The sequence below is a fragment of the Aspergillus pseudonomiae genome (assembly GCF_009193645.1).
Source record: "Aspergillus pseudonomiae strain CBS 119388 unplaced genomic scaffold BDV37scaffold_52, whole genome shotgun sequence".
Classification (NCBI taxonomy): Eukaryota; Fungi; Ascomycota; class Eurotiomycetes; order Eurotiales; family Aspergillaceae; genus Aspergillus; species Aspergillus pseudonomiae.
Window position 1 is genome coordinate 1 of NW_022476044.1, and position 26,330 is coordinate 26,330.

A 26,330-nucleotide genomic window follows, 5' to 3' on the forward strand; every position below is an offset into this window, starting at 1 on the left:
TGTAACAGGCAGGACGACGAACGCATCGATTGTTAGCGCAGGCTATCCTATGTTTCAGCCACATAATAACGATAATCATGACAAAGGAGCATGAATGAACGATTTCTCTCGCGTCGTACAGAATGCGTGTTGCAAGAACCTTTGTTGGTGGCGGTGCCTTGATTCAAGATGCAAGCAACCCCAGGGAAGTCAGCTGGACGTCAGACACTCGAAGCCATTTTCCAGAGACAGCCCGTATGTGCCAATCTCTATTGTACGGTTACCTATATGCCTTGACCTAACTATTCGGCTATCAGGCTACTTTCGGTATGACTGATGATATCCTTTGTCAATTAGACTATACATGGTAGATATGTTTTATGTAATACCTTGAATATAGTGACTCAACATTCTGTCGAGAATCCCCCGTTTAGTCTTGGACCTTGCTTGACACACCACTACCAAAGAGCAGGTCCGTCCTAGTCTCTCGATCCCAGACCTTCTCTCCATCACTCTTCCTTTTGAAGTACAGAATCCGATGCATGGGGATAAACGCTTCGTCCGTCAGATCTGCCTTCCATTGCCCCACTGGCATCTCCCTCTCCCCAAGGAAGCGATCATCATAACCGACAATGTAATCCTCAATATCAAATTCGGCATCCCAACGAAGCCGGTTTAGGACATCACTAGCAGACCGTAGCTTTGTCCCTTCGGGCACGGCAACGGCCTTTGCCCCACGGATAGGCATCGTCCGCTGGCGTGGCTGAGCTAGGTCTTCATCCTCGTCACCCTCAAGATCAATCTCATCACCATCGTCGTCAAATGACGCTTCGTCGTAAGCTGCATTTCCCCAGTTGGAATTATCCACCCGGAGATCGCCGAGTGCAGAGGGCTGGACTAGGCCGACGTCAACCCAGCTAGAGGAAGCGTCAAAGTAGTTCCCGTCTTCACGGATTTGCTCTGCAAAGGCATTCAGCACAGCCAGGAGAGAGATCTGGGCCGATTGTCGGTCGGCATCGCTTAATGGGCTCGCCCCGGGCGTATTTTGCCTTGCCAGACCGATCAAATAGCAGCCTTGATATTCTTTAGTGGTCTCGTCCACTTCCTCCATATCTGTGAACCGAGCCGGCCAGATCCGGGCGTGGATATCGGGGAACTTTCGATGAATATCTATTTATGATTAGCCCATGGCTGTGGGGGACATGGAAGAGATGTAACTCACCAACGAGAAGCGACACGCATCGCCATTCCAGCCACCCAACAAGCATTCTGCCCTTTGTTGCTGCACCTCCCCAGTATTGGACGTTGACCTTTGCATAGCTTCGGTATGATTTGAGGAATTCCTCTGCACCGGTGGAATGTTCATCAGACCTAGCCAACTGTTCCCAGGTAACATCCTGTTTTGAGAGAAGGTCATTTGCCCGTTGGAACTCTTGCACAAGTGTCCTCGTCGACGGGATAGAAGCTGCACGCGCAACGTTGACTTTCGGTTGGTGCTGGCTAAGGATCACCATTGGCTCCCGTTGAGGTCGGAAATATCGCGGTGGTGACTTGTAGAAGCTGGGATCATAGACGACATTTCGCTCCCAGTCGAACTGTGCATAGTGTTTGAAGAACGTGGTGATGATGTCCGCTGCTGAGATGGTGCCAGCCTGACGGAATGAGAGCGTACAAACACGCGCCAGGAGTAAGGTAATGTGGATACCCCCTAGATAACCCAGCTTGGACGAGTAGATCCCGCGCCTCTGGGCCCACATTTTAATAAACCGATAGGCGAGACGAAATGACGCTAGGTCTGGGATTGTTCGTTGCAGATAGTGCATGTCACGCAGGGAGTTAAGCTTAAGCAATGATTGCATAGGGAGGTCAAAGGTGGAGTCGCCTGCTGGGAGCTCTAAGGCATGTGGCCAGCTATTGACTGCGTTAGCTATCATGATGCGTGAAGGGGTTTATGCGCTGATGTAGGATTTACCTTTCAGCAACACGAGTTGCTGCGCAATACTGTAAATCAACGCGTATACCACGAACCTCCAACTCCAACATGGTTCCGGATGCTGCCTTCACCTTGCGGAGAAGCACAACCTCACCGTCCGTTGCTCGCCGTAGCTTCGCCATAATAAGGGCGAAGAATGTTCGTGGGCTAACTTGTCCGATGACCAGGATATCCATATCGGATGAGCTGTTCCACACGCCGAAGCCATATGAGCCAACAGGCACAACCGCAAATAGGAGATCTAGTCTGGTATCAGCTGGCAGATTTGCATCACGCTGGTTGACGAGCTGTTTGATCAACTCGAAAGCCTCTTTCCTCTGGGCGATTTCCGCATCGGATGGGAAGGCTTGATGGTCTTTCAGGCAGTTCTTCAAGCCATCGGTGCCGCCAAGACTCGATGGTGCCTTTTCAACTATGATAGAGGCCTTTCCACTTTGCAGATCTCCAGAACACGGGCCATCCAACTTGAGTGTCGCTCTCACTCCCCAATGATCACTTGCCAGCTGGCTTTCGTCTCCACTGGGGAATCCGAAGAGGTTATATGATAGAACTTTAAATTCGTCGCCCCGTACGAGAATCCGATCATATCGTTGAGGCCGACTGTGAAAGCTTTGTCCCGTAATCCGTGCGGCGTGTTCGTTTTCAGTTGGGTCATATGTTGCGCCTTCCTCGCCCTCATACAATGTTCCCAGATCTAACCTACTCTGGGGGCTCCCTAGGCCACTACTGGCGGTACTGCTAGCACGACTAGCGTAGTAACAATCCAATAGGCCGACCTCAGTCAACATACCGTCCAGAGATGCCAACACCGACGCGCCCTGCGCAGAGATCGACTTGCGCTTCAAAGCAGCATCGATGGTGTAAGATGAGGTTGCAATATTGAAATCTCCCGCGACAACCCAGTTGTTATCGGGATATTTCCCGGACAGATATTTGAGTACTGTTTGAAGTTGGGACCGTTTCGCCATGATAGAGCTATCAATGAGACCACAGCTAAGATGCACACCTGCCACAACAAGAGGAAAGAATTTAGAATCGTGGAAGGTACCCAGGTCCTCTAGCTGAAGCACAACGGCGCCTTTATGTCGTTTGTCGAACGGTAGCCACTCCCACCGGAACTGCCAACGGCTGAGCACGACGATGTTTCGGAGGCTGTTTAGCGGACCGATTTCAGCCTGGTCAGGTGGTCCATGGGTTGCGAAGGGGTAGCGGAGGCGGATATCCTTGTCTTGAAGGAGGAAGGACAAGAAGCCATCATTTACCTCCTGTAGAATGAGAATATCTGCATTTGCAGCGTCGGAGAGCAGATTATGGAGGAGTAGGGGATACCTCTCCGTGGGAGGCGGATGTGGAGATTCGATGAGAACATTGTACGAGGCAACGGTCACTGCTGATTCTATCTGCCGGCCTGCTGTTGGCTGTGAAGCTGACTTTGGGATAGCGTTCCATTTTCCTTCCTCGCCATCATCCTTGGCAAGTGAGAATTGAAATGTAGTCTCTGAGTGGGCCGGCAACGAGGACGGCGAGGAATATTCAAGAGCTTGAGGATTAGGCAACGGTGTACCGAACAGCGAAACAGCTCCCCATACTACCATTGGGCTGGAAGCAGTGTCCAACCCTTGGGATCGATCCCGGATCAGAATTACTAGTTCTTCTACTTCCCACTCAACGGCGGGAATCAAGCCGACTTTCTCTAGTAAGAATTGTCTCTCTGCCAAATTATCCGCCTCACTCTGACCGATTGTAAGATGCAGCTGGCCAGATGCCCCTGTCTGGCCACCAAGAGCATCCACAAGATCTCCCTGTACCTGTGTTAGGGCCTTCAATCCGTCGCTTCCACTATCCGTAAGATATATTGTGTTACTGCGCCTGTGGGAGAAGAAGTCTGACTTATCCAACCGTAAACGGATGGGTTCAATTTCCTTTCTCTTGTTTAGCAGTGATTGTAGCACTTTGAATGCTTGGGGCAGTGCCTCGGAAGGCACAAACGGGTAAATTAGATTGGCGTGCGGTGGCCATCTTCCATGTGCTTTGTCGTATAGTGCTCGCAGACGGTCAATATCTCCGGTTAAATGCGCCGGAGGAACCACACAAAGGGCTGTTTCGTATGACGTCAGGGGTATAGCTCGGTTTTCGTCGTTAGAAGCCATGGGTATCGTATATTATCCTAAAACACGCTCAAAGATGCCAAGAAGAATGCTAAACCGGACTGCGCAACTGAACTGCTCAACGAAAAAGTAAAGTATCACAACTCGATTTGCTTTTGAACGGAAGACAAGAAAACGTTCCCCATCAAGAGATATTTATTTAAGCTTATTAAAGCTCTGTTTGCGTGGAGCAGAGTTGGTCTGGAAACAGTCTCCACTTCAGAGCCCAAGATTCATGATGACTGAACGTGACTCACGGCAGTGGCGGTGCGCTAATACGAGTGAGGAGCGTCCCCACCTTGAGTCACGATGTCAATCCTACCCTAACTTATGTCCACCTAGGTTTAGCTCATTTCTATAAACAGCAAGCTTGCATTCTTCTCGTTGGCTTAGAGAAAAGCCAATTCATAGACGTTCTGCGTAATACCTGGGGCCCCTGCTGATCTTTACCAGCATTTTACAGCCCCAGTCACTTCCATGTCCAAATTTTAAGGAGTTAGAAGAAAATAATTTCGGGAAGCCCTACGTTGTAACTTGTAACGTCACTCACAGTCGCATGTGCCGAGGTCTCAACGTTCATCCGTATCTAATATGAGAATATTATCTTGTATGACTGAGATTTTGCTATCGTTTAGGACTTTGTGCGAACGGGCCTGATTGACCTACCTACGTTTGCTCGGCCATTCATTTACAATCCTGTTGGTGTCCCATTCCCCCGTAGAATAGAAGAGCTCTTACTGACCAGTGATTTATCTCCAGAATTTCGTCTGTCGTCTGAAGAGCGGTGCTCAAATCACATAGAGTTATTGTGGGAGTCAGGTCAAGTACGGGCTCTATCAACACCTTGACGAGAACTACAACGGCTGGCCCTTAATTGTTCCCAAAGAGTAGGGATGCTGCCTAGAGCCAGGCTACGTATCTGAGTGATCGAGTTGCCCGGCTCACGGTTAGTTTCGCTTTCAAAATGAGAGATCTTTGCAGTCTTTGCAGGTAAGGCATGCCTGCGTGGATCTATGGCATATAAATATTGGAGATAGCCGCGCGTTCTCTCCGCAACATCGAGATTGATTTTTGATGGTCTAGCTAGGCTGAAATAATGGAGTCTTGTTAGCAGTACGGTACACCAAGCTGTAACATTGAAAGTGGGCATCATACTTCCATAGAGGAGTATCTTACAAGGCCATCTCTGATTGAGCTTGGAGATGAGGATGAAATCCCGCTACCCGATATTATAATTCTGGGACGTATATTAGGGCGATCTGCAAAGCGTTCAAAGACAGATGATAGTGCATGGGAGTATATATTGTCTTCGATTTGTAAAATACAGTCCAAGTCGACGTAAAATATGTAAATGACGGGATTTCCTATGTTTGTCCTATTTGGTAATCCAGATCGATCCGCGCGGGCCGGATCAAGATACAGATCGTGGTCTATGGTTGATATCGCAATACATCTACGGAGTAAAATCTATGAAGTACTTGAATTGACCATATACCAAGTCCCACCCAAAGCACAGTCCATATCATGATCACTAGTATATCCTTTCATCCAGATTCTAGGTCTTGTTCCTCGTATTGCATCCGCCGTGGGTCCAATGGTCAGGGACACACTCCGTGGTGGCACTGCAGTCGTTGTCCTCGTCACATCTAGCAAATCTCCTATCCTGCAGCCAGCACCACGGCATACCCTGTTCCCACTTATCGTTCGTCCGCTTCCCGGTTTTCTCGTTGCAGCTGCTCCAGCAAGTTTTGGCTAATCCGGTGCTGCCGCCCTGAGGCGCACACCCACCGGACAGTGGAACAACGCAGCCCCATGATTCTGCGCACTCGAAGTCGGTTGGACAATCGGATTGCTTCAAACAATTGGCATACGAATCGCTGCCGCGTTCAGCTATCCAACACCAGGGTTCATTCTCCGCCCAGTCGCCGCCAACGGGCGACCCCGTGCCTGGGTCGCATTTGTTCCAGCAGCGGCGGGTCAAGCTGCGGCCGCTTCCGACCCTGCTACAGCCGCTGGCAGCCGTTGCGGACGGTAGGGAGGATGTCTTCGAGGTCTTGGTAGTGGTCGTCGTTTTGGAAGAGGTGGAGGAGGGTCGCTCTGGAGGACTGGTAGGTTTTGGCGGCTCTTTGGTTTTCGAAGTATTAGTGCGCTTGGCCCGAGATTTGCCGCCGTCCTCTCCCTGGGGATCATTTGGGTCCACGGTAGGGCAATATTCCACACCGGTGGTTGTTGTTGTGGCGGTGACATCGCATCCTACAGCCACCAGACTTTTAGTGGTAGTGCAGGAGGTTGTGGTCGGGCCCTCAGTTTTGGAGTCGCATGAGACCCAGTAGTTGGTAACCGAAGAACTAGTGCATGAATCTCTGTCCTTGGGGTCCTGGGGATGCGGGGGGACTGGGGGAGGATTGGGGTCGGTTGGATCGGAGAATCCGTTGTCACCACCACCGCAGCCATGTTTGCACCCGCAAAAGTCATCGGCGCACAGATGGCCGCACTTCTGTCCTCTGCAAATAGGGGACCCAGGGCCGTGAGTCACCGTGATGGTGGGTATATGTGGGAACTCGATCCTGTGATGACTACCGCCCTTGTCCTTGTCGTCGTTGTCTTTGTTGTCCTTATCCTTGTCATCCTTATTGTTTTCATCCTTGTCATTGTCCTTGTTGTCGTTGTCCTTGTTGTCGTTGTCCTTGTTGTCGTTGTCTTTGCCGTCCTTGTTTTGATCATCTCTGTCTGTGTTGTCGTCCTCATCATCGGTGTTCCCCTTAGGTGGGACATAGATGACGGTGGTCTGGGGCCAGGGAGGCACAGTCACGCTTCGTGTCACTGGAGGATGCAAGACACCTGTGCGAGACAATGGGTTGGGGTCATTAGTAATAGTGACAATCACAGGAGGGAACCGAGGCTTCGGCGTGATTGTCACTTTTTCGTCCTCGTCGAGTGGAATAGTGATATTGATATTGGCCATGGGCAGTTCGGACACCGTAACTGAGAGTCATCGCATTAGTCAAGTCGCATTCCAAGTCAATCGTAAAAAGCCCTACCTGGCGGAACAATGATAGTGGTCTCCTGTAGAATTCGTGTGACGGTGGTGGTGGTGATAACCTCCCCGTTGGCCCTGGTTATCTCCGTCGGAGTTGGCCAGGCCACATCCAGCGTGGTGACATGCGGGAGAGGAGTGATAACGGTGGTGGAGCCAAGAGGATAGTCGGGGAGGACGAGAGCACAAGGTGCCGGGCATGTCACCTGCGGGTTCTCATCCCCCCAAATGCTGGAATCTACGTAGACAACGGTTTGGTTCTCAGGAGAGTTGTTGCCACCCCGAGGACTGTTTGCGAATGACTGAAGATCAACCGCCCAGTCCGATATGCCGCCCATGTTGAGTTGTCGGTACTGCTCGGTGCGATTTCTCTTTATTTCAGTGTCCATGTAAGCCACCCACTGCGTGGAGTCGTAGACAAGGATGCTACTGTCGCTGGACGCATCATAGGTCTTTTTGGCAGTCGGATCGTCTTTCAAAATCTGATTGATCTCTGCGTCAGAGATATACCCGGCTGTGATGGTGCACTTCCCAGGCTTCGCGGCGGACTCGGGCCCGACGTATTTGCACATGGGACCGGAGCAACCTGGCTCAGTCATCTTGAACGACCGGCCATAGCTACTCACCCCAACAATGATCTTCGAAGATGGCACCCCAGCCTTGGTAACCATGGACAGAGCAGTATTTGTCTCGGTGAGATTAACATGCGAGCGGAGGCAATCTCCATCTGGACATCCCTGCATCGAGTTCTTGTTTCCGTAGTCCCATTGCCCATGGAGGTCGTAGGCCATGAAGACAATATAGTCTACCACCTTTGAAATCTCCTCGATCGGGAAGCCCTTCAGATACCAGAACGAGGCCGGGGCAGCAATCGCCAGGCTTTTATCAGAGGGTAGCTTTTCCCGCACCATCTTCAAGAATTCCAGATATCGCTTTCCATCATCGCGGTCACCGGGAGGAATACCAGGAATGTCAGGGGCTCCAGGATACTCCCAGTCAAAGTCCACTCCATCAAGTCCATTTTCCACAATGAAGTTAGCCACATTCGTGGCAAAGACCTCTCGGTTCTCTGCCGACACGCCTTTGCGGAAAATCGGGAAGGAATCCGCTCTTGTCGAGAAGGACCATCCACCAAATGTCAGAATACGGTTTACGGAGCCCATGTTCTTCAGCTTATTAAATTGAGTATGAACCAGGGACACGTCCACCTCATAGCTTTCTGTTATCTCTGCAAAGGCAAAATGGAGATGAGTGTGAACTGCTGTATCGAAGCTGGTAACGTCCATATTCAGACAGCCACGCTCAGCGTTCCACGCCTCAAAGTAGCCAATGCTGATAAACTCATCTGGCCCCTTTTTATTATTCACAATATCAGTACCACAGTTGGAGATACAGCCATTCGTGTTAGGGGCCGCAGTACCAGGGGCCCCAGTGGAAGACTTGCTCTCGGTGCAGAACTCATCGGTAATACCACACTGACCCCAGACATCACAGCACGCGTTGAGCGGACAAGGATTGAGACCCTCAAGATCATTCATGTCCTTTGGCCTTGCGGTCCCTGGCACTTGCGGACCACACACAGCATTGTCGACAATAGAGGGCATGGGAGCCGTTCCCTCGCTGAGACAAATAGTTTGCTGGGCCTGAATCCGGCTACACCCACTCCAACCCCAGGTGTGCTTGTTGAATTTCTCCAGATCCTCCTGCTTGAGGCCGTTGGTAACTGCTAATTTGTGGCAGGATTCATCCGTCTGGACAACATACGAGGCGCAAGTGCCATCCCCGTTTGGCTTGGGCCTAAGGTCGGGCAATGTACCCGCTGAGCAGCACACATGCTGTTCCGGCTGCAGTGAGGAACAGAGTTTCTTGTCGGGATTGAACTTGGTGAAATCCGCCGGAGAGAGTCCGCACCGTTCGGCCAGCGCCCCACAGGAGTCTCCAGGAGCAACCTGGATCGTGCGGCAAATAGCTCGTCGATGGTGAGAATGAGCCCGCCCTTGAGGAGAATGCAAGTGGCCTTCTTCGGCAGCTCCTCGACTCCGCGATTCGGAGACGGGGCCCGATGCCGCATCATCTTGCATATGCAGGATGGAGTGGGGGAGCTCCTTCACACCGTCAAAGTCGGTCTGGCACTCCCCGTCGACCCAGCCCCGGACAATGCGCTGCACAGCCGCGAGGTCGCCGCTGGCATCGACGACGATACCGATCGCTTTGTTGGAATTCTCTCTGCAATACTGCAGGGCAATTCGGCCGACCAAATCCTGGGATGCGATATGATTTGTGAACTCTTGGAATACAGTGGTAGCAGCGTCCGAGTGCTGAACCCCCCGTCCAGCGTACACTCCAATGATGGATTTCCCATGGTAGCTATACGCAGTTGTTGGTTTGTCATTTTCTGAGGCCAAGAGCGCCTTTCGGACATGTTCCAGCGCGGACTTTACGCCTGCAGATGGTAAAGACGAAGCCGTATTCCACCAGCCAATTTGCAGGGTGACTTCTTGATCAGTGAACCCAGATGAGACCAAGGCCTGAGGTTGGGGGGCCTTGGCAGCTGGGTAATCTTCAGACGCAGAACAGGCGCGAATGGCCGGATTCGAGGGATTGTACAAAGAAAAGTCTAGACGCAAAGTTTGATTGCAAGTGGCCAGTTGATCCACATTGCGATAAACCGCCCATTCGGCCGGAGATGGGATTTCGCTGCAGGCCCTTGGGCAGGGTTTCCACAATTGGGACCAGGCATCAAAACTGGGTTCTGCAGCAACCTGGATGGAATGTGTCAGAGACAGAGACAGAGCCAGGAAAAGGAATGGCGAGGGCATTATGCCCCGAATGAAAAAAGAGAGCGACTTGGAGAAAAGCGAAAGAGAAATGAAAGAAAGGAAAACAGACTTTGGGAAATGAACGATGGGATAGGGAAGTATGAGCTCTTGAGGGGACCAAGCCTCGTTTTATGTCGCATACAAGATGAGCTTCACCTCACATATCCTCTCCAATCGATCATGAGGGCACGAGTCACTTTGCCAAGCATCGACCAAAGTGCTATGGAGTACCTAAACTAACCGCTCCGATGAACGCTGCAACCCATTCCACAAGTTGATAGTAGTGGTCCGATGCAATTATCCCCTGGCCATAACTATTTCTGTTCTAGCTAGCGGCTGCACCCCTAAAGTAAACCCAGGAGTATCTCTTCTATCCTGTACGTAATACTGACTGCTGCCTGAAGCCGTTGCATTTAGGGCCGTTTCTATAGCCGGGGTAGTTACCAGCCGCCGAAACCGGGCGCCTGGGAGGTCTGTCGTGCAATGCTAGGTACTTGAAGCACTGAAATAATGGATCTGCCGGAGCTTATAGACGTCCCAGTTGTCTATGTCGTCGGCTCTTCCCCTCCCGTTGCTGAGTACGGGGTTTTGATCTTTAGAAAAAGAGATATAAAGGCCGATGATATACGAGTTGAATATGGCGCTACTTAACTACGGCTTGGCGCATTGAGATTTCCACGTTAATTTAGACCGCGGAACCTTATTACAATGAACGGGGCTCACCAAGACCTAGAACGATCTTCCGAGATAGACGGGCCTCTTTCCCCACTGGATTATCAATTGATGGTTCCTGCTAGCTCGGAGCAAGTCCATTCGCTATGTAACGTTGCGCACTAGCCTCCCCCACATAATTAATTCAGCCTCCCACCCATGCGCATGCTCCTAGGAACGCCCAATGATCCCACATCACATCAAATTCTCCACACTTGGGCCCAGGACGCACACTGCCTACATGGACCTAGTCCATAACGACAAACCTAGCATCTACAGCATAGGTAGGCACTAAGTAGCACTTGCTTATACAGCAAGACTTTACAGCCGTGGACAAAAAGGTGTAACAAAGGATTAGACATTAGACAAGGGGCATGCCAATGATGGTGGGTCTTCCAGCAGCATTTAGTAGAAACTACCACTTGGCGTCACACAGGCCCCGTACATAATAAGATTGGCCCCCACTATAGCACTATCCAAATATCCCTCATCTGTTTCCCATTCAGGCGTAGCATAGTAGCATTAGGATGGGGAACTGGGAACCCAAACGTTTTTTCCACCCGAGCCGAATGATGTGAGGGCGGATAGACCCGTGTAGCCTCCAGAATGAAAGCTCAGACAGAATAGACCCACCGAATCCATAACGTCACAAAGCAATAGTCAAGAGTCACGACATGCCATATGTTCACAATCCCTGCTAGTGCTCATCCTATACTGCGATATCTATTGGTGAGGCAGAGTGCCTCTCTGGCGCCGTCTTTTCCGGCGGAAATTTCAGCTGTAATAGCGCATGCGGAGGCTCCACAACCTCGTTCTCCAAGCCAGCTTCTCATCTCCTGGAAGACTAGCTTTTACTGCCTTGGCCAATAGTTACCCGGGCTTTTATTATACCAACTATACGAGATATTATGAGAAATGCTCGGCATAGCAACGCTGAAGGCAGAGAAATACCCTGTAGCAGTTATTCCTGACCCCCTGAATACCCATTCTAGGAGCCTGATGGACTGTTCCATAATTCTTGTCTGTATTTCGAACCGTGTAGTCACCTTGGAAAGATGTAGTATTGTCTTCCTCTTTTAAAAGGGACAGGGCCAGCATCTCAGCGACTCTTTCGGCCTTTCCTGTCACTCACTGCCTTGTACTCAGTACCAGTCCCTCATTTCAGGCATACCTTCTCTCATATTGTTCATTCGCTCTCTCTGTCTCTCTTTTTTTGCACCCGGGGCATCGACATAATGGCTCCGACAACACCAGTCACTCGTTTCGTTTCCTTTTTCCTTTTTGCACTTGTTGCACTCCTATGCATCTACCATGGCACTCAGTCCGATAATCTCCGCCTTACCACCTATGCTAAGCGATCATTGCCTGATGATGCCACCATTCATCCCCGGCTGAACCTTAGTACTGAGCTTCATCTCCTATCAAAGCGTGCCGCTCCTAAGAACAGAGCTGAGGCAGTGGAGAAAGGCAGAGGATATATGTGCCAGTTAGAGGATATAGAACCCATCGATTTACCTTCCGAGCTCACGGATTTTGAAACGCTCAACAGGGATTGGTCTCGTGAGCCTTATGGAGTGAGCAACGGCAACCCTACTGATACAGGGTCAGTAATTCCAGTGGCCATGGCGGCAAAAGGTCTGCCCATTAATATTGGAGATCGAGGTCTGGAGGGGTTTATCTATCACCAGGCTGAGTCATATACAGTTGGTGGCTCAACATATAGGGTACGTCGCTGAGAGACCACCAAGCCAGTAGATTATGGCGCCGCTGACTAGGTTTCTTTCAGCCTACACATGCTTGGTACAGGGCCACTATAAGCACCCAGGCGGGCTACATTTCCGCGGAAGAAAATATAAGTCCAGCCTATATTATTGCTAAGGATAAGATGACACAGCCGCCTCCAACCATGGCTAGGCTATCTGACGTTTACTTTTTACTCTGGAAGGAAGCGGCAGGCAAGTCAGAGACCAAATTGAGAAATATCAAATATTTTGTCCGCCACCATGTGATTAACGACGCCTCTTTGGATGTTGCTCTGGAGGTGGCCAGTGGAAAACCTCTTCCTCCCAGAAAGAAAGAGGAGCCTAGAGACACGAGCATGGTGGAAGAATGGCCGGGTAAATCCTATGACATGTCTACTGACGATGGTAAAGCGATTTTAGGGACTCCCAATGGTGCCGGTGTAGCCCGTTTCCTCATGGACCACAAGTTAGAATTGGGAGTGAAGGCCCCCAGCAAGGTGACGGTATTCAAGACTACTGGACACACAAATGCCGACACCAACCAGCCAGAGGACTGGGTCCATTTCCTATTCGAAATCAGCCCTGTTCACAAAAAGAAACGGAGGGGAAGGAAGTAAACAAAGGTAGGAGGGGGGCGGGCTAGATCGCCTAAAGCCTTTCAGACACAAGGGGAATATATTCTCTAGTCCTGAGCCGGGGGTGGGGGGAAGAAAAGTTTTCAAAATAGGAGTACCAGGATGGAGTGCAGAGTTCAGTCTAAGTACGTAAAATTAAGTGGGTTGTGTCCTGTTGCTTGCTTGGCAGACATGGATGCAACTAATTTAGTTAGACGCTTCCTCCCTTGCAACCGTTGACTTGAGCTTCTTCTGTTACACCTCCCTATCTACTGCATTTGAAATAATAATGGGTACCTTTGAAAAACTTCCCCCTGAAATCATTGTTCGCATTATTCAATATGCGGCTGATTTTGTTGGCACGGAGAGTCTGCTGGTAGTTTCACCATGGGTTCATGCTGTTTTCGAGGCGCAGCCGCACAGAATCACGGAGGATCTCATAGTGTCAAACCCAGTGAATGCCATGCCTGAAATTCAAAATCTACTCCGAAACATCGCCCTGGTTCCTACAGTACATCGCGCCAGTCTGGACCACTATATGGGGGTAATGTGTGAGAGCACATCCAGTGTTCTCCCGCCGCAGATGAGCTTTGCTGAACTTTTTCGAATAGTTCAGATTGCTGCACAGGTCCAGCGTTTAGCATGTGTATGCCTTTCTACCATGCGGCAAAACTTTATCTCTGCAGTGGGGACCACTGCCACAGGCTCCCTGAGTGGTGCTGTTCGAGCACAGAAAGCGAGCGAGCCTTTTTCATGGGTTGAGGAATACCGGGTATACTGGGCCCTGTGGCATCTGGTCTACTATTCTATCCTCTGTGAGGCTGCGCGGGAATTACCTGCTGATTCGGTACAAAGGATATATGCGTGCGCCGTCCGGAACGAAATGTGGACGCCCAGGAAGGAATATATCTGGACGGTGGCCGCAGTTCTCTCGGACCTAGGACTACATCCCTCCTACGGGGACTCTGCACAGCAGGAGCCCTCAAAGGCCTCCTGGGATCTCCCGGAGGAGACACCCATACCTTTATTCACGTCTTTTGAGTTCTGCTTTGAGAATTACCTCATCTGGAGCCCTCAACCGGTACCGGAGAGTACTCCCGTTATAAATATCTGGGATCGCGGGGCGGATAGGTGTGATGAGTCGTCAGTGCAGACCGGAGCGTTCTCCGCATGTAGCAGACAGCTGCTACGGCGCAATCCAAGTTCAGCCGCGATGCGAGATATACGGCCATTTCGACGTCTTGGGGTTCTTTTGTGGGACACGTGGCGTGTGTTCTCAGTTGGGCTTCAACGTAGACCGTGCCGAGAGGGTATTCCGACGCCAGATGGAGGATTTCTTGATTCGGGTAATAGCCCCCTTTTGTCTGTACAGGAGAATGCGGCGATGTGGTTGGCGTTGGTCGGTAAGACGCTGTGATGGACTCAAGGAATAGATTTGTGGCGTGACAAATTTTGAGGACGTTGGATGTTTGAGGGTTGACATTTCTGATAAGTCGCAACTGCTGTTGAGAGTATCTCTTCATCATCTTCTGAAGGTTCTTCTTCGGGTGGCTATGGGTCCACTTGATTGTGCTCAAAGTATTGTCTTCCACCCCATGACTATGGTATTTATGTCCGTTCATGCGGACCTCCTGCGCAAGTTCTCATTCATAAGTTGAATCGCAGCACGTAGACATCGGGTTGATGCTAAACATCGGATATGAGATCTGTAAGATATCGAAATAACCTATCTTGGGGTCCTCGCAACACGGGCTACACCACTCAATACATATTCTTTTAGAACCGAGCGTCTTAAATAATTACCCATGTCGAAGAAAAGCAGAATACTCAATAATTCAACTATGATAGAGCCACTCAAGTACGCTATGGCGGCCAAATAATAGTTAATAATCAGAGTCCTGACACCTAATCCCTTGAACTCGCTTCACTATTCCAGATTAAGCTTAAGAGATTGCTAACACTATACGGAGTCACGTTATGGGGAGCGTTTCATCCAGAAATCATGCAGTGCATGATCCGCGGCTGAATATGGAAGAAAGTAACCCTTACTGCCTGGAGGGTAAACTCGCATCTGGAATCTATATCCGCGGAGGTTATTTTTATTGGGTTTAAATTGAATTACTATGTTCTTCACTTTTTAGTAGATTAGATATATGTAGTATACTTATCCAGTGTCGTTCAATAAGGGTAATCAGATAGCTTCTAAGAATAGGTTATAGTAGCTGTCTCGATATGAAACAAATCAAGGTAGCGGCGTATTCGTTGACATTGAGGAATTATTAGAACCGTCGAAATACATTATATACGTCCCTTAGGTCGTTTACAGGCGGGTCTTCAAAAGAATGGACAGGAATCATTTGAGGCTTATTGCATTAGGGTAGAAGCAATGCCGTAAGTTTATGTCTTGCATTCCTGCATTGGGTGGCCAAATTGTTGACCAAACATCCATCCCTTCTCTACAATCTTACTACCTACAATAAAGATCTGAGCGTGCCACGTTGTGTATTTGGCTACAAGAAATCGACTGATCGCTGACACTAAAATACAAAACAAATGGTACTAGAACATGAGAACTTTGCGCGAGGGAAAAGTACCGATGGTACAACTAATGGTTTCCTTCACCGTTCTCCTGCTGGCCCTTGCCTTGGCCATTTTCCTCACCGTGCTCTTGCCCGCCATTTCCCTGCTCCTTCCCATCACCCTCCTCCTGCTTTCCCTTGCCCTGATCCTGCCTTCCCTTGCCCTGATCCTGCCTTCCCTTGCCCTGATCCTGCCTTCCCTTACCCCGATCCTTCCCATGACCCTCTTCCTGCTTTCCCTTGCCCTGCTCCTGCTTTCCATTTCCCTGATCCTTGCTCTCACCGTGCTCTTGCTCGCCCTTGTTGTGGTCCTTCACTTCACCATGACCCTCTGGCTCGTTGTGACCGATAGGACCATGCCCACGGCAGGACGGAACCTTGTGCTCATAATCACAAATGCTGAACCGAGAATCGTATGCTGTTCCGGGTCCACAGGTCTTGCGGACGGGAACTCCACCAGCAGCGCACTCGTAGAAGTTGTGGCAATCGCGCTGGTCAGGCCATCTGGCCCCGGTCTCACAGCTGGGGTGAGCGGAGGCAGTCAATGCAAACAGGGAAGCGGCAAAGATAGCCAGAGCTTTAGTGGTGAACTGCATCTTGACGCTGTTCGGAACCAGGCTGTCAGTAATTGCAGCGACGGGGTAAAATATCTCGACCCTGATGATGCGGAATCACATACGCTAAATACGGGACGGTGTTGTCACGTTGGAATAGATGGCCTCTGGAAGGATGGGCGGTGGATGGGAGGTTAGGGCAGGGTTGGCACTGGTGTCCTGTTGTCGAAATGACTGAATGATTGTCGATGATACGATCATTAAAGCTGGCGATTATACCGGCTTTTATAGATTTGTGCTGCTATACAAGTTTTGCTTATGTCAAGGGATACACAGGAGTTGCATTCTTGGACCCACCTCTGAATACCAACATGCTTCCCCTGCCATTGAAGGGGGAGCAATTTGCAGCACCCTGTTTCTGGTAGGAGATATGAAGGACTAACGAGCCTTGCTGGTTGCAATTGCCGGTGTCAAGATAGAAATCCGGTTCTTCGGTACTTCTTCCCCAAATTCTGCCGGTGACGTTCAGCAATGCCACATTTTTTCGAGTTCAGTGACAGCTACCATGTTGCCCCTTGCTATCCTCTAGTCGTCCTATCTATGCTTGCTAGCTGTTGATTGCGTCTGCACTTTGCAACATAATTGCAATGAACGAAATGTGGTTCGCACCACACGCCCGCTTTCAAATGAACCTACTATCACCCTAGCTCAATGCTTAATTATAGACCTGCGAAGGCGGAAAACCGCTCAATCTCTCTCCACTTCAGTCTACTCTGCGTGGAATTTTATGACTCGAGATCTTTGGACGCGAGATAAAGCTAAATCAAGCTCCAGCCATACGCAGAGCTGACAAATAGAACGTGCGGGAGATTTTCGCGCTATTGAAACAATGCAGGCTCTGGAAATGTTGCAGAAACCTTGTGCTTCGCTTATGCCCTTTTATACTTTTTGTCAATTGAGTTTTCCGCTGTATTTGAGTTGGCTCATTTTGAGCTTGTTTAAAGTCTCATCGGCAGATAATCTATGGTAATCATCCGCACTGAATTTATATGGGAAATAGAAGTAGAGAGCTGACTGAAGCTATATACAAGTAGGATTCTGTTAGGGAGAACAGATTATATAAACACTCGGTATGCTCTACGTGTCATATTGCACGGTGGTCTACGCCCTGCCGGCTCCCTTCTTTGGATGGTTGGGGTGATCGCTTTTCCTTGATTTCACTTGACCCTTTCTTCGCCAAGGGAGATTCTAGCTTTGCTATAGCCCAGAATGCGAATCTTATGCAGTGCGATTTGGCCTTGGGGTTCAAATCCAGATTCAAAGCTATCCACAGTGGATCAATTCGGAAGTATTCTGTAGTGTTTTGAAAAGCGCGCCGCGCGGAATGCGGTACTGGCGCGCTCTCTCTGTATACAGGGTGTGGATATCTTCCAATATTAGCACTCGCCTACTGCAAAGTAGGTGGGCGGGAATTCTCGCGTATCCAATGGCCGAGATGCAGTATGACGTAGTAATCCAGGTCCAGAGCTAAAGGAGCGCAGCTGAGGGCAATTGAAGGCGAGATTTCGACAGTTCTACATGAAAAGCACCCTGACGTGGAACGGCTGATGCTGAATAAATATCGCGTCCATCGATGCCAGGGTCCTTCTGATCGCAAATAGAAGCTCTTGACAATCATACATTTTGTGAGGGATATTATGTTGCGCAGAACTAATAAGTCACCATATGATAATGGATACCAATTTCGCGCTGTGGAAGAAGCAAGTAAACCACAGGTCGACGCAGCCTGTTAGGCTAGTTTTCATACCAGTCTGAGGGGATAGCTGTGTTCTTTCTTTCTTCTCTTTGTATACAGAAGCTATATTCTAGAGTTACGTCTATCTGTACTGCGGTAATAGTGTAATGATTGGATTTCCAATTCCTTGATGCTGTAATTACAGAAAAGCTTTATCCCATCTCACGACTTAGACAAAAAGGGATATTGGGGAGTTAGAGATGAGATAGTCACGTACAGATTTTGGGAGCTCTTAGATATTTTAGAATAATACGGTACTGCAAAGGCTATGCTACACAACTCAGGACAAAGGCAGTGAGAGATTGAATTGAGTGTCAGGGAGATGCATGTGGTGTAATACATTGTTTGTCATTGAAGTATAAGCAGAACGATATATATTTACTGAGATCGGGCAACTTGTCATGGAAATCTATCTACCCAAGTTACTCCACAAGGATGCTCAATTACGTTCAGTTTATCCCTATCCGCGTGGACATGATATATATATAATTTGCTATCAAGTACCCGCAGATATGTACCAGTCTATATTTTATCCACCACTATGCCTCACCGAGTTCAGGTACTCATCGAGGCAGATGGCTGGTATGCTAAATACTAAGGGCTGTGTTCTCGGAGGGGTTTGCCTGGCAGAATAGCCTAATTAGAAAGGCGGTATAATGCACGAGAATGAACACGTACATGCAAATGTTGCTAATGTTCACACAAGTTAAAGTTCCCCGTCTCAAAGTCCCGGTTCTGTGCCTTCGACTTGCTGGAGCGCTCCTTCATCAGCTCCTGGCGGTACTGCCTCGCCTCCTCCATGGTTATGGGAGTAGCGTCGATGTCCTTCTTGACCATATTCTGCAGCTCAAGTGGGAGCCTCTCGTTCAGCAACTTGCCAACAACCTCCTGCCGTTCCTTCCACCAGCTCTCTTGTTGAGGCGGCACATTCCCCGAAGAAATAATTGAGAGATGAGGGTCTACAAGGAAGAAAGCCAAGATCTTGCGATGGCCCGGCTTGGTCCGATCCGCTAGCGTAAACGGCGATACCCGGTGCTGGAGACTATTCGGGAAGGTGAGCAAGCGTCCTTGACGAGTGTCGACACTGCCCAGAACCTGGGTGATGTTGCTCTTAGTGTAAGCTGACTTAGAATCTAAGCCAAAGATCGCCTGGAGAAATTCATGTCGTGATTGCTCATAGGGCATGTCCGAAATGATCCTTCTAGCCGCTCGTTGCCGAAACGCCAGCCTGTTTTCAGTGATGTTCTCGCTGTCGTAGTAATAGATGGCCGTAGCGCAGATGTGCTCATTCTATTACCAGTTAGTATATGGTCCAGGCATTCCAACAGAAAAGAAAGTATACCAGCTGTCCCTCAATATGCCACGATCCGCCGTTGTACTCGGGCTTGTCCGGGGTTAGCTCGATATTCGCCAGCTTGACGATTACCTGCAATCCGTTCCGGGCAAAATCCTCGCACAGATTGACCTGACCCTCAGCTCCGATTACATGGGGAGTAAACTTGCCCGGTTCTGGGCGTCGGATGGGCTCTCGTTGACGCCATCTCTCCCATCGTTCATTATATTCTTCACTCCACTCCTCCTCCTCGTTTGCCGCCTGGGGCTCCGCTTCAGGGTGCTCGTCATATTCAATCTTATCGTAGGGGATTCTGCTGTAATGATCCTGCACAAGGGTTAAGGTCATATTCCATAGAGGGATGGTCTGAGCCAGGATCTTCTCGATGACTTGGTAGAGCGGCCCATGCTGTTTCGGATGCAGGTTATTAATATACGACGCAATGCGACACTCGCTAGTGTCAGTGAAATGCACGTCACATGGAAGCCACTGGAATTTGCGACTGTAGGGTTGATGAGTGATGTTTCTGCTTGACCATTGGTCGTCGTCGTCGTCGTCGTCATCGTCATCGTCCACAGTAGTGGTCTCTTCTTCTGTGGGAACCGCAAGGACCTTGCCCTCCCCGATGCTGTTCTCAAAGTCTTCGAGTCCAATCAGTTTCCTATGGAGAACGCGAGTCCGGCCATAGACGACCGGAAACAGAGATGGATGGACCAGGTCGACCACCTTGTCATCTGATCCGGGGTGGTAGTCTTTGAACTCCTCCGGCACATCCTCCAGGGGCCGAACCGCCTCTTTCAGCGCCTGTCGCAAGTCTTTCGTAATGGCTGTATCGGATTTGACCACGCCAGCGTCGAATGCAACGACACGCTTGGTATCACGGAAGACCTCGGCTTTCCACTGCGCCTCCTTGATAATCCAGTCTATCATGGTCGGAGTTATATCATCTCCGGTGTCCATGATTTCCTTGCGCCATTTGGTGGTGATTTCTTCATCAAAGACCTGAATGTAATGTCAGTTATGCCTATTGGAGGATGAAGGAAAAGCACCTTTTTCTCCCAGTCCGATTTGTCAGTGATGGAGTTGAGTGCTCGCATCATCAAGATTTCCCGGTGGGTATTCAGGCGTCTGCATTCTCAGCCCTTAAGCAACCAATTGTTGTATCAATCAACCACTTACTCCGTGCTGTAGTTCCCCAGTGCATTAGGGAACATCTCATCAGCATCTATGTAGTTCAAGGGGATAGAGTAACCCGGTAAGTCGAAGCGTGTGTTTGTCGACTCCATGGTTATTGAGCGCAATTTCGCACGACGAAGTGATCTGAGTAGCGTTAATCCCCTGTGTCTTCTACGACGATGTTACTTATCAAGAGAGCATCAGGGATTCTGACGCGTTGTTGGTTTAGGCAGGCGGCTGTTGCCTCGGAGTCTTGGTGGAGTAACTTGTAAGTGTTGGCTAGTACCCACTCGAGAAGGAGGGCAATTAACCATCACATGATCTAAACCGAAGTTCCTCTCGGCTTTGGGACGAATAAAAGTCGAAGGAGTTCCGAGAAACATCAATCGTTAAAAGATCAACCATGTAACTTACTTCTAAGAGTTAGTGAGGGGTTTTGCTTATCCGTTGTTGACCCTAAGAATGGGTCTGATCTCTCCAGCTGAATTGTGGGGCAGCTGGATCTACGTTGGACACACTGGAAGTGATGGCTGATCATTGCCCTGTAGAAAGGCCCGCGCTTCGATAAACACTCTTGCTCTTCGCTCTTGACCAATGCATCTCATAGTACAATGCTCCCTTCCATATTACTCGATGAATTCAAACGACGTCTCCACCCGCTATTGCCTCAGCTGAGTGAGCGTGAACACCCGGTAGTCTCTCAGTGCAATATATAAACCCCGACAAGTGACCAAGAACTCCCTTTTTCTTAGTATTAAAATTCACCTTTCTTTTATTCCCTACTTGACTCTCGTGGGGCAAGACTCCTGAAGCAAAAGTAGCAAAGACAGAGATATACCACGGACCTCCGCAGCCTACATTCGTGATATCCTCTACTGACCCTCGCTGGGAGCGGTCGATTCCTATGGGGTAGCAAAGCTGCACCCAAATGACCGCCCTAACGCCTCGAGTCTTGAATTAGCACTAGAGTACATCATCAGCGATGGACTGCCCGATGCTTCCATCTCTCCAGCCTTTGGAAAGTTTCTCGCCCTCCAATGCCGCACGGGCCAAGTGAAGAATGTGCTTCTGGTTGGGCTCCACGGTGGATACGCAACCACCTGGATTGCCACTATGAACCCCCAGGTCCACATTACCGCATTGGAAGCCGACTCCTCCCATGCTCAGGTGGCCCGCGAAAATATCAACAAAGTTGGAGTCTCTAGTCAAGTTGAAATCATCGAGGGGCAAGCGTTGGGGACACTGCCCAATGTCGAGGCCGAAGTTTATGGCGGATAGCGCCCGCAATATGAGTTTGCCTTCATTGACGCGGACCTGGAGCATAGTTGGGACTACACGAACAAAGCGATTTGTATTTCACGTCCTGGCGCGAATATCATTGTCAATAAGGTCGTTTAATGTGGTAAAGTTGCGGACACTGAACCCGAGACAGTCGATATAGACGGGGCTCAAAAGGTGATTGAAAGGACAGGGATGGGCCCCCGCGTGGAGGCCTGTTTGATGCAGCAGGTGTCGGAGAAAGGCTACGACGGATACTTAATGGCTGTGGTGAAATAAGACTTCAATAACTAATCTTGCTTTTTCCGTCATTACATGAGATGTAGCAAATAAAATGGTGTCTCAAGTGCCGTACTACCGGTCAGGTAGACATTAAGTTATCCCATTTTTCAAGTATGCTGAGCATGGCCAGCGTTTAGTTATATTCAGAAAACCGTGTACGACTAGCCTTCTGGCCGGGAGTTAGCTCCGGGATGCCTCTGCATAATGCTGGTTCCAGTCTTGGACCTTCATGTTGCCCGCTTCCTGGAACTCCGCGGCTTGGCCGCGACGCTCGGGTGGGATCGTATCCCAAGTTGATGTCCCCTTATTGAGGCTCTGGAGGTACTCTGTCTTCCTTCATCCTTGTCTCCGGCTGGTGGCGCATGCAATCAGCGATGAGGCGATACAATGCCACATCCAAGTCGTGAGACCGGCCTTTAGTCAGAGCGGACTCGAACAGGGCGACGAGACCGGCCATGCGCTTAGTTCTCTCGTGATACTCTCTACTATCGGAAATCCGCTGCGCGTCCTTGTTCACCAGCGACAAGACGGGATGACCTTGGTTGAGTAAGTGCCGGGAAAACTCCCCTGAAATTTCCCTTTGTGTTGATGCAATGGAGCGCTAAATCGAAGTAGGTCTCTCCGACAGGTGACAAGGTGAGGGCTGGATTGGACACCTAGTAGTCCCAATGCCCCTCAGTCGTTAGACGGCCGTATGACCGACTCATGTCGTACGCATACTGCGCCATGGTCATCATCGAGAAAGGCCCCTCGCCGCATAGCTTTGCGTGCCCCACCTCGCGCACAGTTCTCACCCCATCCTTGTTGTTTACAAGGTCGTCGCACATAACCACCGCCGTTTCCTCTCCGGGCTCGTGAGGCAATTCTCCAAGGGCATAGATAACCCGACTCCACTCACCGGCTTACCCATTGAGCTCAAGTGTCAAGCAATCGAACTGACCTTGACATTTGACGTAGTTCATGATATATGCCTCACCTGAGGTTTGGGTACGGAGTGTCTATGGGCCTGATGTAAAGAATGGGGGTTGATGTCCGGGAATATGTCTCGGAAGAGATCTATCGCTGCCGTTTCAAACCAACAGACTTACGCCGTATCTTGGATCTTGAGTTCGTATGGGCGAGATCCACGTACGTCATTGTCAGAAGCAATGGAATCTAACAGGCATGCTTGCAAAGCTCTTACAAGGAGAAAATGGAGGGGCATGTAAGCAAATGCCTCGTCGGAGGTCTATGACAAAGATACCCAGGGAAAAGAAAAAGGTAACATCCTGTCATATCCGCCTGGCTATATTTCAAAGCTGTTACCAGGAATCTTTTGCGAGACAGGCTGTGACTAGAAAGCCCTATACACTAGTTCAAGGAGGTAGCTTTCACTAGGTTGTTCTGGCGTTTACGATCCCAGCCTTGCTTTAATTGTCCTCGTGACAAGGGAGCGAATTATTTATGAGAATGCAACCAACAGTGGGGAATCTCCATAATACTTACTGCATATGACAGAATGGATTTAAATACTAAGAAAGTCAACTGCGGGGTGGCCGCTCAAAACCGCCGTAAGCCGCTGAAGATCCTTACTACGTTACATCAGTCAGAATATCGGATCACACTACTGCGTTCGCTCAAAGTATTGATCGCTCCTTGTCAACCTTACTAGTATGCGAGCACAGCTTCCCTCAATTCTCTCCCTGCCTTTATATTGAAGATTGCCTAGGCACCACCATTATACGAGATCTTCCCCGATTGGTCAACATGGAGCACGAGTCCTCATCTGATTCCGAAAATGCACCCTTGTTACAACACACAGAGACGAGGCCGAGTCGACCTTCCTCAAGCAGAGCAGTTACGTACTTCTGGCCAGAAATCCGCAATATCCTCAGCTACTTAAAGGCTGCTGTGGTACAGATTCTTTCTGCAATATCTTATTACCAGACAGCAGACCGGTCAAGGTATGAAAGGAATATCCACTCAACATCATTTCCCGAGTGGCATACTAAAGACATACGAAACAGCGAAGATATATCTCAATCATTTCCTCTAGCAGCATCAGATGCGTCAACCGCCATGAAAGTCCTTAACCCCCTTTTCTTCATTTTAGCCGCGTCCAAGGTTGCGCGCGCACTTTCAGCGGAAGAGAATATTCGCCCAAGTGGAGAGATTGCAGTATTTGATCCAAGCTCCTTGCCAGAGCTGGCACAGAGCATGATTGAGGAGCATCACGCTCTCATAAGACTTGAAAAGCGGGCAACGTGCGAAACAATAAATAAAGTTATCAGAAGAATTGGCCACAATCGGCATAAGTAAGTTTCACAGTAGCGTCCGCAGAATGAATCTCACCCATCATTGTTCTTTACAGGCTTGCCTATATTGTCTATGGCAGCGGGCTTGCGTGGGCGATATGTGGGCTTACCGGGCATGATGAATGTGACAAGGTTGGAGGAGCCGTCCTGTTCACTATGGGTCTTATCTTCACTGCCGCAGCAGACTACTCAGGCGCAGACCCTGTTCCTGTGCCAGAGCTACCTGGGGCCATGAAAGTACCCAGTTACCAGGCATCCTTGACTGCTGCGTTGTCACAGAGTGACCTCGAGTATACAGCCATCGACCCAGCACCGCTACAGGAGGCTCCCGAAAAGCGCAGCGAAGACGAGCCTCATCTGCTCGAGCGGTTCCTGATCCGGGGCTTGCGACCGGTCAGCAATGCTACTGCTCAGAGTGACACTGACGGTCAAGATATCTTTGTGCACCACTACGACAATGGCGGAACTGTACTTCACCTCCCGATCGGTAGACAGAGTCTGTCGGCGGAAAAGCTCAACAAAAGATATGATCACCCAGGTCTCAAGATCTCTTTTACTACGCGCCGGGTGCCTAAGATGTCCAGACAGCATCAAACTGATATGGCCAGCGGGATCGCTAGCATGTGGGAATACTATGCCAGAACCACTCCCATGAACGAGTATATCGGATTTGTAGAGACAGGCCACCATGCCAATTTCTACTTTCGTATTATCCCCGAGCTAAAGGGATTTGGCACAAATTATGAAAGTGTTGATGTATGTGGTGGCATGGCTGGAATGCTCTAAGTGTTGCCTTGGTTTTTGTCGCATTTCCCCACTCCAATGATAAGACCGGTAGAGTCATGTCAAAGGGGCTTTATGGAGTCGTAGTTCTGTAGTGGTCATCTACAGTACCTAGTATCTCCAAACTCCTGCATATAATCCAGCCTCTCGGAGTTTCGGCCTCGGCCATATACCTAATTGTCCGCCATCGCAACAAAAACACAGATAGTCAGGGGCACTCTAAGACGCCAAACACATCTATCCTCTTCCTATTCAGTTTATTTCTCTGCTTAGTATTTTTATGGCAAGTATTTCGTGACATGTGACATAAAATTCTGCTTTCAATCAACCTCTACTATTTTGCTTACTATATTCTTCTTGACTGAGCCTTTTGCCCCTTCTTATTTGATAGCGTTCCTTCCTTCTTTCTTTTTCTTTTAGGAGCTAAATTCCCGTCTTAAACGTATGTCGTACACATTGGTTCAAAGTTATATTATAAGTTGGTTGAAACTATGAAACTGGGGCCTATGGATTCGGTAGTATCTAGACGAATGCTCAATCCGATGATATTGCCCGAGAATAGCGTCCCTATGATGTATCCAAACACTCAGCAACATTCCCAAGTAGATAAAAAATCTGGCAGATCAATTGTGACATCCTAATGAACGACTTCGAACCCTATTCCCAGCATGCATCTGCATCCGGATACGACTCGCAGGATCTGTTTTTACATTGTTTGAAAGACTATTTCCAGATTTTAGCATAGTCTCTTTTGAACAGTAGATACTAATATCTTACAATACCACTAGAGCCACGTGTACAGCGGCCAGAGCACTAGAAGAATTAGCTTACTACTTTATACATCCACAAGCCAACGATATGTCTTACCTTTGAATATCCGGGATTATCATCCCTTTGAGCAAGCTTACCACTATTGCTTGGCTCATATGCTTGCACAAATCCGAAGGTAAATGCAAAAATAGACACGAGGCAGGGAAGAGGCATGATCTTATCCAATTGATATTTCCTTGAAACAAAATGTGAACTACAGCCAAGGATTGGTTCTAAATAAGTGAAGTGAAAACCGTGTATTGAAGGAAGAAGAATTTAGCAGAGGTTGAGTAGTGAGTACAACCTCTTTTTCTTTACTTCCCTCGTCTCGCAAGCATGAATGCTCATTTATCGCCGTGAATTGTGAGCCCTTGCTTTACGGAAATGGAACCACTAACTATAAC

The 26,330-nt window shown here is 49.3% G+C and overlaps 8 protein-coding genes across 8 annotated transcripts; 3 read left to right on the plus strand and 5 right to left on the minus strand.

The window, feature by feature from the left end:
* Positions 1–313: 313 nt before the first annotated feature.
* BDV37DRAFT_252603 (uncharacterized protein) lies at positions 314–4,305 on the minus strand. The gene is made up of 3 exons (XM_032082450.1): positions 1,952–4,305; positions 1,202–1,890; positions 314–1,149 (listed from the first exon to the last, which is right to left on the minus strand). Exons 1-3 carry the CDS (start codon positions 4,120–4,122, stop codon positions 410–412), a joined length of 3,600 nt encoding a protein of 1,199 aa, XP_031939612.1. The 5' UTR covers positions 4,123–4,305; the 3' UTR covers positions 314–409.
* A 242-nt stretch (positions 4,306–4,547) lies between these two features.
* BDV37DRAFT_252605 (uncharacterized protein) lies at positions 4,548–5,391 on the minus strand. The gene is made up of 2 exons (XM_032082451.1): positions 4,879–5,391; positions 4,548–4,817 (listed from the first exon to the last, which is right to left on the minus strand). Exon 1 carries the CDS (start codon positions 5,270–5,272, stop codon positions 4,940–4,942), a length of 333 nt encoding a protein of 110 aa, XP_031939613.1. The 5' UTR covers positions 5,273–5,391; the 3' UTR covers positions 4,548–4,817; positions 4,879–4,939.
* Positions 5,392–5,599: 208 nt separating this feature from the next.
* BDV37DRAFT_295449 (uncharacterized protein) lies at positions 5,600–9,975 on the minus strand (the record flags this gene model as incomplete). The annotated part of the gene is made up of 2 exons (XM_032089887.1): positions 5,600–7,104; positions 7,161–9,975. The coding sequence occupies 2 exons, from the start codon at positions 9,973–9,975 to the stop codon at positions 5,675–5,677; spliced, it is 4,245 nt and encodes a 1,414-aa protein (XP_031939614.1). The 3' UTR covers positions 5,600–5,674.
* Positions 9,976–11,921: 1,946 nt separating this feature from the next.
* Positions 11,922–13,045, plus strand: BDV37DRAFT_295451 (uncharacterized protein; the record flags this gene model as incomplete). The annotated part of the gene is made up of 2 exons (XM_032089888.1): positions 11,922–12,410; positions 12,473–13,045. 2 exons carry the CDS (start codon positions 11,922–11,924, stop codon positions 13,043–13,045), a joined length of 1,062 nt encoding a protein of 353 aa, XP_031939615.1.
* Positions 13,046–13,331: 286 nt separating this feature from the next.
* BDV37DRAFT_284782 (uncharacterized protein) lies at positions 13,332–14,459 on the plus strand (the record flags this gene model as incomplete). Its single annotated transcript, XM_032087574.1, has 1 exon — positions 13,332–14,459. One exon carries the CDS (start codon positions 13,332–13,334, stop codon positions 14,457–14,459), a length of 1,128 nt encoding a protein of 375 aa, XP_031939616.1.
* Positions 14,460–15,647: 1,188 nt separating this feature from the next.
* BDV37DRAFT_284783 (uncharacterized protein) lies at positions 15,648–16,217 on the minus strand (the record flags this gene model as incomplete). Its single annotated transcript, XM_032087575.1, has 1 exon — positions 15,648–16,217. The coding sequence occupies one exon, from the start codon at positions 16,215–16,217 to the stop codon at positions 15,648–15,650; it is 570 nt and encodes a 189-aa protein (XP_031939617.1).
* Positions 16,218–18,648: 2,431 nt separating this feature from the next.
* On the minus strand, positions 18,649–20,665 carry BDV37DRAFT_252607 (DUF4246 domain-containing protein). Its single transcript, XM_032082452.1, has 4 exons — positions 20,483–20,665; positions 20,353–20,431; positions 19,313–20,305; positions 18,649–19,260 (listed from the first exon to the last, which is right to left on the minus strand). The coding sequence occupies exons 1-4, from the start codon at positions 20,587–20,589 to the stop codon at positions 18,661–18,663; spliced, it is 1,779 nt and encodes a 592-aa protein (XP_031939618.1). The 5' UTR covers positions 20,590–20,665; the 3' UTR covers positions 18,649–18,660.
* A 3,120-nt stretch (positions 20,666–23,785) lies between these two features.
* Positions 23,786–25,861, plus strand: BDV37DRAFT_284786 (uncharacterized protein; the record flags this gene model as incomplete). Its single annotated transcript, XM_032087576.1, has 4 exons — positions 23,786–23,982; positions 24,046–24,333; positions 24,390–25,089; positions 25,784–25,861. 4 exons carry the CDS (start codon positions 23,786–23,788, stop codon positions 25,859–25,861), a joined length of 1,263 nt encoding a protein of 420 aa, XP_031939619.1.
* Between the last annotated feature and the right edge of the window lie 469 nt (positions 25,862–26,330).